Source organism: Cyanistes caeruleus, chromosome 22 (assembly GCF_971803275.1).
Source record: "Cyanistes caeruleus chromosome 22, bCyaCae1.hap1.1, whole genome shotgun sequence".
Lineage (NCBI taxonomy): Eukaryota > Metazoa > Chordata > Aves > Passeriformes > Paridae > Cyanistes > Cyanistes caeruleus.
The window spans coordinates 5,012,564-5,029,327 of NC_141722.1; the positions used below are offsets into that span (position 1 = coordinate 5,012,564).

A 16,764-nucleotide genomic window follows, 5' to 3' on the forward strand; every position below is an offset into this window, starting at 1 on the left:
GGGTTATAAAGGGACAGAAACGATCATAGATCAGGGGGAAAAACCCAAACAAGCAAAATTTCCAAAGCCGGGCTTCCATGAGCCACCGCAGGAGCAGGGTCTGTTCCTCTGTGTGGTTCCCAACACAGCAGTAAAGCAGAGCACAAGACACTAGAAATGCACAAAAAAGATCAGCTACAGCTACAGTTGTTTAGTTTCCCTTGAAGAAATAAGTAGATAATACAGATCTGGAAATCATAAGGCTGAGAACAGTTTTCTGCATACTGCATAACAAAAGAACCCCTTTACATAAGACAGTAATAATGCCCATTAATGACTATATGGCAGAGTTTAATCCATGCATATGACTAATAATCGCAGAAAAAACATACAATGAAAATAAAACCCCATATTAAAAAAAAAAAACAAACAACAAACAACCTGCTCAAGCACGATCAAAATTCCTTTTGCATTGCACTTTAGAAGGAGATCTGCACCTAGAGCCAGTCTCCAGCATCCCAAACACACAAGGGCCAACCCCTGTATCCACAAACAGGTTCAGGTCATTGACTTGGTGTGACTGTTTCTTGCTCCCAACAGTTTTACATTGTCCCAGTAATTCCACTCCTTTCAGATTTCTTCTTTTTTGTACCTAAAACATATATATGAACTTCTTTGTTAATACTCACAGTTACTACAATGGTTACTATAATGGTTTCAAGCAAATAGCTCTTGTTTAAAAAAAAAAAAAAAAAAAAAATCTCTCTAATGTACTATAAGTAAATACCATAATTTTAGGATTGGAAGCCACTTTCTGTCTACTGGGAAATAATTTTGAAGCTTACATAGTTTGCATTAATGTCCAAAAGCAAATAAAGATTACTGGAAATATGTTTCTTCTTTTAAAATAACTCTGGGTATGATGATGCATAGGGGGTTCTCTTTTTTTTCCTTTTTCTTTTTTTTTTTTTCTTTTTATTCTTTAAGGTAAAAAAGCATCAGCATTGCCTAGAGAAGATGCTGAGAGGAAAAATGAGCTGGAAGGCACATCTGCAGCCCCAGATCACATTTTCACTTGAGTGTGTCAGAGGTGAGTGTTTATGGGTGAAAATTAACTTTTCTCCCGATCATTAAAGCACCAGCTTTATTTGTTAAGCACTTTCGGAAGCATGTCTGCTGCTCCCTAGCTTAGGTCAGATACACAGCCATAAAACCAGGTTCTAACTGAACCAGCAGCACAGGGACAATTCCTGCTGTGGGTATTCTGGACCTGCAGGATCCTCCTTTGCTTACACAGATGCTGATGGGAGGTGTCAGTGGTGGCAGATTGGGTTCATGGTTTGTACAGCTGTTAGGGCAGAATATCAAATGTTTGACATGTACATCTTAGAAACAGGGAATAAAATGCAAAGTAAGATTCTAACAAAGTGCAGGTTTAAAAAAAAATAAAAATATATAAAACCCCAGCACCACCCCCAAGGCAGTGATGGTTTGCTGCATTGTATCCTGGGCCTGTGGCTTGGATCCCAAAATTAAAGTAATTTCTCTTTTTAAAAACAAAAAAGTTTTTTAAAAACAGATGTAGGCTTATTCACAGCAGCAAAAGTGTTGGTTTTCTGTTCTGTAGTATCTGACACTGCGATGTTGGACTCTCCTTGGGCACAGAAATCCTCACTGACAGTTCAGAATGGAAGCAGGGAAATACTGAATTCATGGTAAGATGGTGCAACAAGATGAGTTTTCCAGAAACTGAAAGCTGAAGATTTCAGAATGACTTCAACACACAGATGTCTCTGCCTTGTTCCTCTACCAAGTGATCATCCATTTCCTTCCTTTCTTCCTTTCTTTTCCCAAGGCTGAAGTGTTCCTAGATGAAGTCTCTGAACACAGGGGGAGAAGTGGGGCTGGGCTGGGGCTCTCAATCCAACCCCTTCTCCTCCCCTCACCCCCTGCACACTCCTGCAACTTCCATTCTTTCTGTGTCCAGGGCAGGAAATGGACATAATTCATTCTAAGGAAAAAAATCAACTTGGAAAAGCATTCTGAACATCTCCTACACCTATGTGATGGGATAGAACTGTGATGGCTTCTGAGATGGCTGGAAAACTGCTCCTGACATGGATGGCATCATCACCACAGAGGGGCTTCTGCACAAAGAATCCCAAAGCCTATAAAGTCATTAAAAATTGTGCATCAAAGGTTTGTTTTTTATTTTTTTCTTTTTTTTTGTTTTTGTTTTGCTTTTAAAGGTTCATTATAAAAATCTTGTTATTTTTTTTTAATACCAAGTCTGTGTAATGAATTATTTTAAATAGCTTATAAGAAAAGTTGACTTGTTTTTAAATTCCAAAATGTTCCAGCAGGAAGGAGAACACAAAGCCACTGCTGGGCTTGCCTTGGACTCCGGGTTTAGCTGGACCACGCTGCTTTGCTTGGAGTTTGCCAGTAGAAAATTTGCTGTGGACTTAAAAGTATTTTGTTTACAAATGCTTTGTGTTTTCTAGGCACAGTAAGATGTTGTGCTATATGGATTGGGAAAAAAAGAGGCGGAATTCAGTGCTTCTGTTCTAGAGAGTAACATTTGCCTTCCAACTACTTTGAATCCATATTCCTAAAGTGTGTGCCAGGACACCGCTACTCACACATGCACTTCCAGTCCCACTCTCTCCCTCTCCCTGTGCTGGGGGATGAGGCGTCAGTTCTCCATGGGGCTCGAGGTGCTCTCACTGCTGGGCTGGCTGCTGGCTTTAGGCCACAGTTGCTCCTGAAGTTCCTTGACCACCTTCTCCAGGTGCTCCCGGGCCTCCCGCTCGTGCAGGAGGTCGGCACGGAGCTGCTCCCGGTCGGCCTCGGCATGCTGCAGCTTCACCTGTAGGTCCTCGATCTGAAGGGACAGGACACACAGGGTTGTGGAACATGGGGTAGGGCAGAGCATGTGCCTTCCCACAGACCTTGCACAGGGTCAGGGAAGCAAAAAAATGTGCACTCCAGGCATAGGATTATCAAGATTGAGGCAAGGAAGGAATTCCCTGTTTCTTTTTCCCCATACACTACTGCAGTATAGTGCCCACTTAGCTCTGAAACTCAAACATTCCCAGTGACTCCAGCTCCAGCATGGAAGGTGAAGACCAGAAGAGTTAAGACACAGTTCAAGAATTCCTTAGTGTCACAGAACTCTGGTCACTTCTTCAAGCATGGCTGTTATTTCTTTAGGCAGTGATGGCAGCTCAGCAAAGCAAACCCCAGCTGTTGGCACAGAGGATTCACTTTCAGCTCTTTTACAGTGATTGTTAATGGAAGTGACCAGAAAAATCCTTGGCTGCTGATTGGCCAGGCCTGCCCCAGCTATGGATTGATTAAAGCCTTTCAGTGTTCCCACTCTGCTCCCAGCAGGACCTGCAGCTGCCCTTAGTCTCCCTGATCTCCTGTTTGGTACTTGCAGACAGAAAAGGCAGAGAAAGCCCCCAGGACTGGAGGGTGCAAATATCAGAGAAACAACACCCAGCAAGAAAGGAAATGTCAGCAGTCAGCGAAGATTGCCATTTAACAAGGAAAGGAAACCTCCAATGTCTTTGGCTAAAATGCAGGTAAACCTCCCCATCCATATTTGGATTTCAGTATCAAGGCAAAAAAAGGAAGACATAAACCACAGCTCCTCAATGGGTATTAAGTATCTAATACATTAAGCCTACACAGAAGCATTTCTACCCTGACTCTTGTCTTCTCCCACCCTGGCCTGATATTGTTTCTGTCAGACTGAGCCTGTCTAGAGAACTGTGGTTTCCTCAAAAATAGTATCTGACCAACTTCCTCTTGCACCCCAAGCTGTAGCTACAAGGATGTATAAAGCTTGATTTTAAAATTTCTCAAGAACTGAAGTTATAATGATATCTTATAAAATTCAGTCCTGGGAGTGAGTTACTCTGCCAGAGTTTTGTTACCAGCTGTGCCAGCCATGAAACAGGAGCTGACATGTACCCTTTGTTCAGAGAGTTCTGGGGATTCAGGGGTGACCGCGACAGGGGGCTGCTGCACGGGACACTGCCAACCTGCCAGGCCTGGCCTCAGAAAAGAGGCATAATTGGCTCCTTGAGCTCTTTTTGAGGTGATTTTTAGCCTTTAAGCTTAGGAAACCTCATCTACTCCTTCCCAAGGAGGGAATGCATTAGGAGACTGAAAATGCCCAGTGTCACACAGTAACCCCAGGACACACTTGAGCCCCCAAGCCCAGCCCAACCCGTGTTCACCTGCTCTGCTGCTGCTCCCAGGGCTCTGCAGGGAACGCCCAGCACAGCAGCCCTGGAGTGGCTCTGTTTAGTCTGGACACCCCTTATCAGTGAGACATCCTGTGATGCCGAGAGGAAGCCCCACATCATTTCCTGCTCCTGGCCAGACATGTCTCAGCAGGAGCAGGCAGCCACTCCCCCTTCCCTTATCAGAGCTCTGGAGACTGTGAGTTTTGCTAGTGCTCTTCCCCTCCTCCCTTAAAGCCACCACACCAGGGACCTGTAGCTCCCACCTCCAGGAGCACCTGAGTCTCATAACAGGCTGCTCCAGGACCCCTGAAACTCCCTTTGCCATGAGATTTTCAGGGCTATGTTAAACTGTGTAAAGTATTGGACGTATATATAAATAACACAAATTAAAGTATAGGAACCAGTAGCTTTTGAGGACTATGTTTGAGAGCTCCCTTTGACATGGGAGGCCCTGCACACCTTGTGGCAGGTACTTGCAATAAGTTTAAATTCAGGCCCCATTTTTTGGAGTCCTGGCTGGCCCCTGCTCTGTGTTGATGCCTCTCCCAGCCAGGTTCCCAGCTCAGGAGCAGGGATGGGAGCGGTGCTGGGCAGGGGAAGGGAGCCAAGGAACTGCTCTAGCCCCTGATGGGTCTCACCTGTGCTGAGTACTTGGCCCGGAGCCTGCCGGCCTCGCAGCCCTTGTCGCACACACGGATCTGCCGGGCCTGCTCCAGCTCCCTCTTCAGCCGGATTCGGGACTCATTGGCCTCCTTCATCTTCTTCTCGTTCTCGGCTCGCAGACGCTCGATCTCTTTCCTCAGGTTGCGCTTGGCCTCTGTTGCTTCTCTCAGCTTCTCCTTCTTGGCCACTCTCAGGAACTCCAGCTCCTGGGACACAGAAGCAGGTAAGGAGTGAGTGCAAAGAAGCACAGCTGCAAGGGGAGACATCCAAACCACATTCCCACCTCCTGCTAGTTGTGGTTAAGGCAGCCTACAACTAAACCCCACTCTGAACTTTGCACAAGCCCTTCCCCTTTAAATCCCGTGGAGTTCCTACACTCCAGCTACCCTGAAGGCCAGGATAACAAAAAGCTCAGCGCTGCAGCCCCATTTTGCTTTGTCAAGCAGAATAGCTGCAACCATCTGGGCCTGAATAAAGATGAACTGCAGTTGGAGAGAGCTCCAGCATCAGCTCCATGTTCTAAACCACCCGACTGCAGTTCCTGGGCTGGAGTTGAAGGCTCTGAAGATGCAGAACGTGGAAAGTACAGTTCTGAGTGTCCTTTGTGTACAGCAAAACTCAACAGGATATCAGAAATCAGTTCTGTTTTATCAAGCCCTACCCTCACCTCCCCAAATATTCACTCAAGGAAAGGACGGAACACAAAATGTGTCTTTTCTAGCTCTGGAGTGCTGTAGGTGACTTGGGTGAGCCCCAAGACTCCTGACAATGAGCCAGCCCATGGACTGCTCTGTCACAAGAGCTGTAAAACTCCAGGCTAAAACCTGAAGCTGAATAGAAACCATAATTTGCCCTGGGAACTACCCCTCCTCCTGTCCAGGCTGGGAGCTGCTGCCTTGGAATCTCAGATCCACGAGGGAACATTAAATGAAGTGATAATGATAAGGAATCTTCAAGATACAAAGGAAGAAACTCCTAAGTTGTTAAAAACATGTTCACAGCAAGCACAGAGTTATGGCTCACATTTCCTAAATAGTTAAATTAGAAATTAAAGATCTATTTTTTCCCACAGAAGCAGCATTTCCTCCCTGTCTGAGTCAAACCCTCCAGCCTCAGTTGCTGTGAAGTAACACTGCAGGGTCATGGGAAATTCACTCTTCTGACAATCTCACTTCCCAGTCAGGCCTTTGTTAGCTCTGGAAATACACACACAGCCCCGGGAAGTACAGAGAGCCTCTGGAAGTACACACACACAGCCCCTAGAAATACGCACACAACTCTTCTGTGTGTGGAACTGGGAGCCCACACCTGGGAAGAAATGAGAGAAACGATAGTTGGACATAGTCCCCTGCCCCTGACACAGGGCTTGATTAACGCTCAATTGCTTCATGTAATTCCTGCTTTAAGTACACACTATTTAGGTATTACACATAAATGTTTACTTTTAAATACATAAAATAAAACACACATTTACTGGAACACAAAGGAATGAAGCAATTTCCTCAGGATAACTAAAAAAAAAGGAGTATCAGTGGTGGTTTTGTGTCCCATACTTGACCAAACCAGGCTCTTGTTTACTCCATCCCATGGATTCCAGCCTCACCTTGGGAACAGCTCCACACCAAATATTCAAAAAGCACACACAAATCTTCTACATTTTCTCCCTCTTCTATTTCTCTGCACTCTTTTCACACCAGCTCAAATAAAAGCCAGTTCACCCATCACTGTGCTCAGTCCTGACCTGCAGGCCTACCTGACCTTTGATACAATGGATGGATCCAGGATTTCCAGAAATAAGGAGCTGCTTTTCCCTGACTGAAGCTCAGCAGTATTGCCCAGTGAAGCCTGTTAAAGCCCTTGCTTCAGCTGTGGCCATGGTCCCAGGAACACCCTCCCTCACAGAGCCTTTGAAACTCCAGCTAAAGCCTCCAGAAATGTTTCCTATTCAGTGAAACGAAAACAAAATAAACACTGCTGGACTAGATTTTTTCAGTAATGAAAAATGTTGATTTTGGTAACCATGGATTTATAACCCAAGGAAAAACAGGTGGCAAGCTTAAAAATGTAGGACTGGTTCCTGTGCTTTGGTTTCCCGGCTGGATTTACAAACAGAGCCCCAGCAAAGGCTGTTGCTATTTGGGAAAAATGAGGCAATTCTTTTTTCAGAGCTCCCAGCTGGGTTGTACCTGGCAGGGTGTGGGCAGGGCAGGGCAGCCTTACCTGGTGCAGGCTGCGCTTGGCCTGCAGTGCTGCATTCAGCTTCTCCTCCTGCTTCACCCTCATCTTCACCACCTCGTGCAGGAACTTCTCTTTGGCTTCTTTTGTGTCCAGGCCACTGTCCAGGGCCTGCCTGAGGTGCTCCAGCTCAGCCTCCAGCCCACTGCTGTGGGGGTCAGGGTGTGCAGCCACCTCATAGGAGCTGTTGACAGGGGCTGGGGGCTGCATCCCAGGGGAGCTCATGTCCTTGGCAGAGCTGGAGGAGGTGAAGGATGGGGAGGAGAGCGAGGATAAGGAAGAGGTGACTGGAAAACAGAAACATTGAAAATTAATTCTGAAATGTCAAAAATTAAGAAATAATTATATACAAATCATATATATATTATACAGGTCAAAATGTGCTGTCCCTTTTATACAGAGACACTTAATCAATTTTAAAAAGGAAAGGAAATTAAAAACCTACTCATTTTATACTTCGATACTTGAAATATGATGAAAATGCAACCTTGACTTCCGGGAGTGACTTGCAATTTGTTTGAAATGTGACCCTGCAACTCATGTCACCAAGGCACTGGGCTTCCAGAATTCCATTTAAACCCCACAGAAACTGCACAAAAACTCCTGCAAAAAAAATCCAGCCCAAATAAACTGAAAAAAAGGCAGCCACAAGTGTCACTTACATTCTTCCCTGGTTTCTACTTCAATCTCTGCTTCTGACTCCTTGTCCTCCTCGGGGGCGGTGGCCGTGGTGGCTGCAGCCTCAGGGACAGCCGTGTGCTCTGTGCCATGTTTCCTCTTCCTTGGCTGGGCAGAGCCCAGGGATTCGCTGCTCCGGGACACCACGGTGGCACAGGGAGGGTTGCTCACGATCTTCTGTTGGGCTGGAGGGGCCAGGGCCACGTTGGGGGCCACGGCACTCTCAAAGCTCTTGTAGGAGTAAAAGCTGGTTCAAAGGGGAGGCAAAAGGAAGGAGAAAATGGTCACATTCCTGGCTTTGGAGATCTTCCCAATCCAGCCTTACACTGCAAACATTTACAAGAATGACAGTGAATCCCACTGATTTACACCAGCTGAGAACCTGCCCATGGGGACTATTTAGTGTTTTGCCCCCATTAAACCCAGGGATCCCATCCCAACCGCCACCTAAGAGCACTAAGGAGATGAGATCTCCCAGACCCTAAAAGTCCTAAAGCTGTTTCCTCCTGCTCTTCATGGCACTGTTGTTTTACCCAGCTGCACAGCTGGACTTGTGTCTATCCACAAATGTTTTGAAAGCTTAAAACAGCACTTCCTTAAGGAAAATCACAGAGTGGAAAAGCATCTTCTTCTATCTCTGTGATTCTGACACACACCTGAGTGTCTGTGTGTAAAATCACAGATGCAACATCCAACAAAGCTTTGGTTAAACCTTGGTGTTAAAGGGGAGCAATAACATAACATCGAATACACGTAATTTTGCAAACCGCAAACACTTTGCAACTCCAATTCAGCATCTACAACATGATGTGGTATCAGTTAAAATTTCTTCTGGAGCTGTTGAAGGTGGGTTTTATCTAATACTGAAATCAGCCAAGTTTCTCACAGGGATACCTAGGGCACTTAAACCACTTCTCTCCTTACCTAGTTTAAAAATTAGGATATGCTCATAGGCTTTTTCACTTCTATTTTCCTTTCTTTTAAATCAATCCCCACAGCTTCTAAGAAACTTGTTCATAAGGGCAGTACAATATGTTTACTATAATATTCCCTAAAAACGCCTGGTCACTTAAGTCAAACTTTCCAAAGAAATCCTCACCCTCAGGCAGAAATCTGGCTTGGAGGTTTTTCAGACTGCACAGCTCTAGTCTTGCACAGGGATGTCGAACTGCCCTGATACTTTCTGTTCTCAGTGTGGCAGCAAGGTCCCACATGCTGTGGGTGACTTGCTCAGTGCTGCTCCTCTCTAAGAGCAGAGTGTGGCCTCGGTGTCTGGATGGGTCTGACAGGCTCTGGAGCCAGGACCCCACAGGGTCAGGGCACACGGAGGGTTTGGGGAAATCTCTGCTGTCCTTCAGACTCCCCAGCACTGTGGGGATGGGAGAGGATGGAGCTGTGCTGGGAACGAGGAGCTGCTGCAGGTACGCCTGGGAATGGGTGCAACTCCCTGGCCACTGTCCCGGGACCAGGACTCTGTCTTCCTTTAAACAGCAAAGCCCAAAGTCTTTGATGACTGCACCCCAACCACCTCTTCACAGCAGCCTCCACCTGACACTTTTATGGCAGGTGCCACCATTAACCCTCTCTCATGCACAAACCAGCAACGATTTTTTTGTGTATACTTTCTGCAAATTAAACCTCTGCAGCTGTGAACGCTCTAACTGAGCACAGGGACAAACTTGGAGCCACCTGCCACCCCTAACCCCCTGTCCCCACCCCTGTGTCCTTACTTGTCCCGAATCAGGGCAGGCAGGTGGCTGGAGAGCTCCTTCTCACTGGCAGACACTGCGGGGGACCAGGGCCGGAAGGCGGAGAGGCGCTGCCGGGGATGGACACAGCCGATGCTCTGGGGACCAGGAAGGAAATGAGTGATTCCAACAACCTTTGAAACCATTGATCCCCACAGAGGGGAACTGGGGCTTCCCAGGGCACCCTCAGTCATTCCCACAGCTGCTCCCCACTGGCCACGACCTCCTTGCTCAGAGGTTCCACTGCAGAGGGGAATTGCACTCATGGGTTTTGTTGGGCAACAAGCTCTGTGTAGTTTGTAGGGATCACAAACAGCTCCTGAGCTTTGCAGGAATACTGTACCTTAAAGGCACAAGGAAATTCCTTACTTCCCTGTCACAATCCAGGTCAATGAGCACTGGAGGGTGACAAGGAATCTGGGGGGACTGTGTAGCTTAATGCTGATCTGGAAAATGGATAGAAATGTTACTAATTTAGAAACCCTGAGCATTTTCTTTCCCTCATTTTTTCCTCTGGTTTCAATGGTGTGATGCTTTGTGCCAATTTGATCTCTCTTGATTACAAAATACTTAACAATCACCTTATTAGATGAACTGGATAAGGACCGTAACCAACTGGACTGTTTTTCCTTCTCAGTAGAAGCTGGAGATTGGGAAGCAGAGTCATCTATTTTGGGCTTTTTGGAAGCAGGAGGATCTGAAGAGACCTGAAACAAAGGCAGGAAAAACCAAAGTCAGAATTCCTCATTTTGTAATCAGCTTAGAAACAAGTTATAAGGCAGAAGCAAATTTTATTATTTAAAAGGAAGAAACTCAGGGTGTTTTTCTGCTTTTTCAAATGTAAGGCCAAACAAAGGAGTGCAAACAAAGGGCAGACACAGACTGTGACATAACACACTTCACTCCTTGATGGGAGACACTCAGGTCAAGTGTGCATGGTGCAGGAGAGATGGGCAGTGAGTGATCAAAGGGAGACACTCACTTCAAGCTGCAGAGAACCATGGGCCTTTTATGATTTTTGTGTGCAGAAAGGTAAGTTTAATGTGGTTGCTGAACTAGAAAGATTATTTTAAATGAGAACAGAACAGACTTTGTTATTCTGTTTGCAGTGGTTGTTATGCCGATGACTTCACTACCCCACAGCTGCAGTGGATTCTGGGGGTGCTGCCAAGAGTTGCTTTTCCACAAGTGGCTCAGCTTGGCCCATAAATCATCCTCAACCATAAGAAAGCCCTTTGGCAAGCAAAATCCCTTTCCTTCAACACTGTGAAGGAATAAAATTCCTGTAGTCGCAGCGTGGCTTGCAAAAAAATTGGTAACTACTGGTTTAACTGGTGCACTGGGAATACCAGCTTAAAACCCTGCCAGTACAAACACCTCTCACAGCAGGGAGGGAGAAGGTTCTGGACCTTGTGCTGCATCATGAAACAACAAAAGAGACATCCCACCGCCATTTCTATACCTTTTTCTGTGTTTTTGCAATTGTGAACTCTCCACCCTTCTGCATTCTCTCCCAGACTGGCTCCCAGAAGGGTGGCAGAACCACACTGCAGTAATTAATAATTGCTCATATTTGCATTCGTTTCATCCTTTCACTTCACTGTGATTTTTGTGGGCAAACAAGTGTTCATCCAGGTGTGTCTGGAAAACCCAGGGATGGCAATATCCTGTGAGCCTGAAATGCTCCAGCCCAGGTGTCCTTTCTAGTGACAGAAAGGATCTCATTTGACAATGTCCTGTGTTTTGAAAATGAGTCCCTTCAAGGCAACTTCAGTTGGGAACTCAGAAGCTGCTTCTCCAGGTGATACTGAACCCTGAGCACTGTGATTCAAGTGATTTAAATTCACCTGAAAAGCACCTGCAGAACTCTCCAAATGCCCTTCTCAGGACTCTACCCAAGAGCTCTCTAACTGCACCCTGTTAGCACCTTGATTAGGAGGAAATTACATCCTCCTGTCCATGCAGAGCCTGCTGCTCCCGTGGGAGCAGGGCAGATGATTCTCCAGCCCATGCCAGCCCATCTGGCAGCACCCCCTCGCTGCCCCGGACAGCCCAGTGTGCCCAGCAACGTCACCAAGCCAAGCCTGGAGGGCTCAAAACAACATTCTCTGGCACTGTGGAGCTCAGGGCAGCTTTCCATCCGTAGCAGATGAAGGAGGATGACATGGGAGGGGGGGGTGTGTGCGCGTGCAACCCCCAGGACAAAATTAGCCCGTGCCAGTGCCAAATTCCAGCTCCACAGGATTTGCAGATGATTCGTTGGGCACAGCTTCAGGCTTCCTCTGGGCTGCCTCCTGCCCGGCCATGGCACAGGCCCTCCCCTCAGACCCAACTAGGAAAAGGCATTCCTGAGCCTTTCTGTAGGAAACACAGGAGAATGCACTGGAAAATATTTGGTTTTGCTCTCAGAGATGGTGCCTGTGCAGAATTAGTGACAGCATGAGAAAGGCATTTGGCAAGTGACTCCTGATCCCAGCCCTATCCACTGGGGATGGGGAGCTGCGTGGGGAGTGGAGCTCGGGCTGCAGGGTGGGGAGGAAGGGGGGATTGGAAGGAAAAAGGCAACAGGTGGCAAGACTCAGCATGGAACCCGTCCCTCCTCGTGTCTGTCCATCCATCCTGAACATTCTGTCTGGGTGGGAATGGGCTGGGCCCCAGGAATGGAGCCAGAGCAGGACTGGGACCCTGAGCACACCCAGCTCTGAAATGGGAAGTGGGGTCAATCCTAGAAAGGCTGGGGGGAGATGTTTCCACAGAATGATCTCATTTGCATTTTGAAAGGAATCATCTCCAGCTTTCTCCACTGTCCCCCTTCTTTTGCCTTCAAGTCAAGGCTGACCCCAAGGACCAGGAGGGTCTGAGCACAAAACCTGGGAAATGCTGCTTCACTTCCATGTCCAGAAGCCTGTGCTGATCTGCAAACATGGGGTGCAGCTGGAAAAAAGCAGAAAAGGAGATATGTACATGGGGGAAAACAGGGCTGTCCGCCCCTAAAGGGATGGAAGGGGACAGAGAAGGAGGTGCTGAGCAGACCCCACAGGTTTTTCTAATCTGAAGTCTCATCTCCCACCCCTGGCTGCTCCTGACAGCCCAGAGGTGCCTGACATGGAACAGCACTTCAGAGGACTCAAGGGCCACTGTGAGAGTAGTTTGGGCCTTGCTGTGATGACTCCTCCAATTTCCCCATCCCTATCCCATCTGGGCTACATGGATCATCTGCTGGTTGAGGCAGGAATTGCCTCTTGATAGATGCTTTGAAAAACCCACCTTGGATTTAAGTTTCACTTTAACAATGTAAAAATGAAACAATTCCAGTAGTTTCTACTACAGGAAGAGATTCAGAGGTAGAACAAAACAGATACTGAGTGCCAGATCTCCTCTCCATGTGACTCAGCCATTACATCCCACCCGGGACAGATTCCGGGCACCAAGATACCCCAGTCCGACACTTCAAGCCCAGCCACAGCAGCCAGCAAACCTTGGTACTGCTTCAAATGGGGATGATTTGATTTCATTTTTTTCTCTGTGCCAAATAATGAAGCACACACCAAGTTGCAAAAGAAATACTGAAAATCCCATCTTTTTTGCCATCTTCATAAATGATTTATGAAACACTTGAACAAAAACTCAAGAAGACTGAAATAAGTATTTCCTTATTCCTATATTCCTGTATAAATTTTTATTTCCATTGGAAGCAACCTAATAATCTGCTGTCAAATGGGCTTTGTGCTGGGCACAACCACTTGTTAATAAGCATTTTCTCCACTCCACAGATGGAAGAAACTTCAGGATACAAAGTGGGCCCAGAAATGCTAACATGAAACATTTACTTAAGCTTTGGTTCTGTTGGTTTCTGAAGCAAATTTTAGGGAAAAATAGATACAGAAAGATTTATAAGTCACTAAAAAGAAGATTTCAGAGGTACATTCCGAAGAGAAATTTGGGGCTGTGAACTCTACCAGCCATTTTAAGGCAAACCGAAATTAGGCAGCACAGCTTGGCCTGTGGCCAGCCAGGGCCACATTTCACATGTCAGATCAAATTTTCTACTTCAATTAAGTATTACAGTAACAAACCAGTGCAAATAATTTTTGACCCTCTCCTTCTCAGGAAGACAAACCTTCCCCAGAGCTTGGTACCAGGAGGAGAACCAGTAGCTTCAAGTCAGGCACCTCAACAACACTTTTTGCTACAAATGCAATGGAAAATGAGCCCTGAAAAAAATTAATGTATTTTAAGAAATGGGAGTGCTCACAGGTATGATTCTTGGTGCCCAAGTATCTACCAAAATACATTTCCTGAATAATTCACTTTTTTTCCCCCCTGCTGTATCCCAGTGTCACAGACCTGGACTGAGTAAAGGTGTTTGCTCCCTCCTCATCCTTTGCTACTTGGCCCCAAACCCACAACATGTGGTACTGAAAACTGGGCTGCTTCTGCCTTGTTAAGAATGAAAACATCAGCAAGTGGAAAACACTTCAGAGGCCTCCATACCTGTGGAATTTTTAGCTTGCAAATGTACCTTCAAAAATCAGCTCATGCTCCAAATCCTTATCTACCCTCTGCTGATAAAATCACCTCAAAATGGGTCTGAGTTGGGCAGTAAATCTGAACACCTGATTAAAGACAGAGATCTGGTAAAATAGGGCAGTGGCACAGGTTTATCTGAGCTGGTCACCCTTCCCAGGCCAGGTGTGACTGCACTTCTATGCTGCATTCACTGGAGAATCCATCCCTTGGCCTCATCTGCTCCATTGGAAGAGGAATGGGAAATGTGGGCTCCAGATCAGCAGGAATCCTGGCACATTGTGTGGCATCTTTAGAAAGTAAAGATTTAATGTCCAAAAGGTACTGAGTTATCCCAACATAGAGAAATCTGTATTCCAACCTCTTGAAAATTAATTGGGAAGATACTGTGAGGCTAAAGAATTCCATTTTGTATCTTAAAGGCAGGTGTAAATCAGAAACAATTCCACTGGAAAACCCACAGCTGGAAAAGCAGGGAGGAGAGAAAATAAAAACTGGGCTGTAAATTTACAGTGTCCTCTCATTCTGCTCAGGCTGCTGCTCATTCTCACCGGGGAGCTACACCCTGAGAACGGGTGGAGCTTCCTGTCCCATCCATTCTCCGTCTGGGTGTAAAAACTCAGCCACTTTCTTAACAGGGCAACAACCACTAGGGCTGGGCTGATGCAAACCCAGAGAAACCCAGTGAGGCTCTGCTGGGGCCCAGACATGCCAGACACCACGGGGTAAAACCACAGCAGAGCAGCAAGAGCCAACAGGGAGCACCCTGTGTCCCTGGAGGAGCTGCCAATCTCTATTTCATGGTGCTCTGAACTCCAGAAAATATCTGCATAAATCCAAGGTCGAGCAATCAGTGTCTGAGCCCTCTTCCTGCTCAATGAAGGGCATGTTGAGAAACACAAGTGGAACTGAGAGAGAGAGAACCTCCAGGATCTATTCTGGGTAGCTTTCCTGGTTCACTTGTCTGACCACAGACCAGTCACACCCAGCTGAGCAGCAGACTGAAATGGGTAACACCACTGACCCATTTTGAAAGGGTGCCATGACATTTATCTCCTGCTTTTACTTGGAACAGAAGGTTGCAGTTTTATTTTAAACCCAGCGAAGTCCTGGCCCTGAGTGGCCACTCCTCCTCCAGGAGCACCCAGGACACATTTTTCAGGCTCCTGCTGGCACAGGGATTAAGAAGTTCCACAGCTGCATTAAGTGACATTTCAGAAGGAATGTACCTTGACCAGTGACAAGGATTCAAATCTACTTCTGGAGGTTACTGAGACCACAATTCCCACACCTGGGAACTGAACTTGGAATTTTCCATGTGCTGCTTTCATGAATCACAGGTCTGAGTCTCTCTAAGAACAGGATGAACCACATGAGAAGGAAGAGGGCTCTGACAGCCTTGAGATTTCTTTCAGATTTCAAGTTAAATTTAAAAATGCCCAGTGGAGGTTTCTTCCATGTGGGAAAAAGGCCCTTTATCCACATCCTTTAAGCTTCCAGGAGCATGTTGCCCATGGCCAGAACACTTCTTCCTACAGCCTCTTTGTGACGTGGTCCAGGAGTGATTAATAAGGTATTAGACGTCTATGTAAGGACTGCACTTTCACGTGGATTAGAGGAATAAATATATTCAGGTACAGATTGAAAGCTGGGGAGGGTAGTCTCCATAATAAAAGAAGCTAAAAATAAAGCTGTGCCATGGAGCTTTAAGAAGATTTACTGCTTGTCTACCGTAGATATTTAAAAGAGGAAAAAACCTACCACACTGTATTGTCAATTCCAGGGAGTGTATGTAGCATTTGGGGTTTTTTGTGTGAGTGTGTGGGGTTTTGGTGGGGTTTTTTTTGGTTTTGTTTTTTTTTTTGTTTGGTTTTTTTTGTTTGTTTGTTTTTTGGGGTTTTTTTTTCAATTTTTGTTTCATTGGGCAGGAATCCAGACTTTCCATCTTCCTGTTCTTGCTGCTCTGCTGGAAGCACAAGGACTCATTTTCCTCTGTCAATTTGGGACATGTGATTACGGGAAGTATTTGCTTTCTACTCCTGCCTTCACAGCACATGCTGGCTGCCAGTGTGTCCCCCAAGGGCAACCCGGGAGGAATCTCCACCAACCACAACTGCCAGGCACAGCTGGGGAAGGAGCTGTGGAAAAATCCCTCCTGGACTGCCCTGCTCTCACTGCCCACAGATGAGCCTCGAGGGCTTTGTCTCCTCCTCAGAGGGGGCTCCTGGCTGTGCAAAGGGCTGATTTTTCAATGCAAACCTTGCCAGCTGGTCTGGAAGAAATGGATGTAAAGAGGAGATGGCTTACTCACATGGCAGCATAGGAAATTCACCTAAAAAAACTGTGAACTGAGTTTTTCTCACACCTGTGCAAAAATCTTTAATTTCTATGGAAACATATCCAAAATTTACAACGGCAAAAGTGAAAAGGGACTGGACTGTTTTATTTCAGACACCATCACAGTTTAAAGCAAAGTCCTGCAAGTACCCTTTGATGAATTCATTTTGTAAAGGCAAATTTAGATTATTTTCCAGAACACTCTACATAGCCCCTAGCGTAAGTCATCATCCGTTTTCAAAGCTTCTTGGCTGGCATAAAAGAAAGAAAAAAAACTCGTTTTCTCTCCTGTCTCAACATTTCTTTCCTTTTATTCCTTTAACACAAAAATTAGGCCAGAT

General features: G+C 46.2%; 1 protein-coding gene across 2 annotated transcripts in view; it reads right to left on the reverse strand.

The window, feature by feature from the left end:
• Positions 1–1,095: 1,095 nt before the first annotated feature.
• SKI (SKI proto-oncogene) overlaps positions 1,096–16,764 on the reverse strand; it is a 100,107-nt gene continuing 84,438 nt past the window's right edge. For both annotated transcript variants that reach the window (XM_086860560.1, XM_023940442.2), the window contains 6 exons: positions 10,141–10,266; positions 9,542–9,657; positions 7,796–8,058; positions 7,119–7,420; positions 4,874–5,104; positions 1,096–2,863 (listed from right to left, as the gene is read on the reverse strand). In XM_086860560.1, the coding sequence (XP_086716686.1) occupies positions 2,675–2,863; positions 4,874–5,104; positions 7,119–7,420; positions 7,796–8,058; positions 9,542–9,657; positions 10,141–10,266 (1,227 nt within the window). In that variant the 3' untranslated portion in view covers positions 1,096–2,674. The remainder of the gene's footprint in view (positions 2,864–4,873; positions 5,105–7,118; positions 7,421–7,795; positions 8,059–9,541; positions 9,658–10,140; positions 10,267–16,764) is intronic.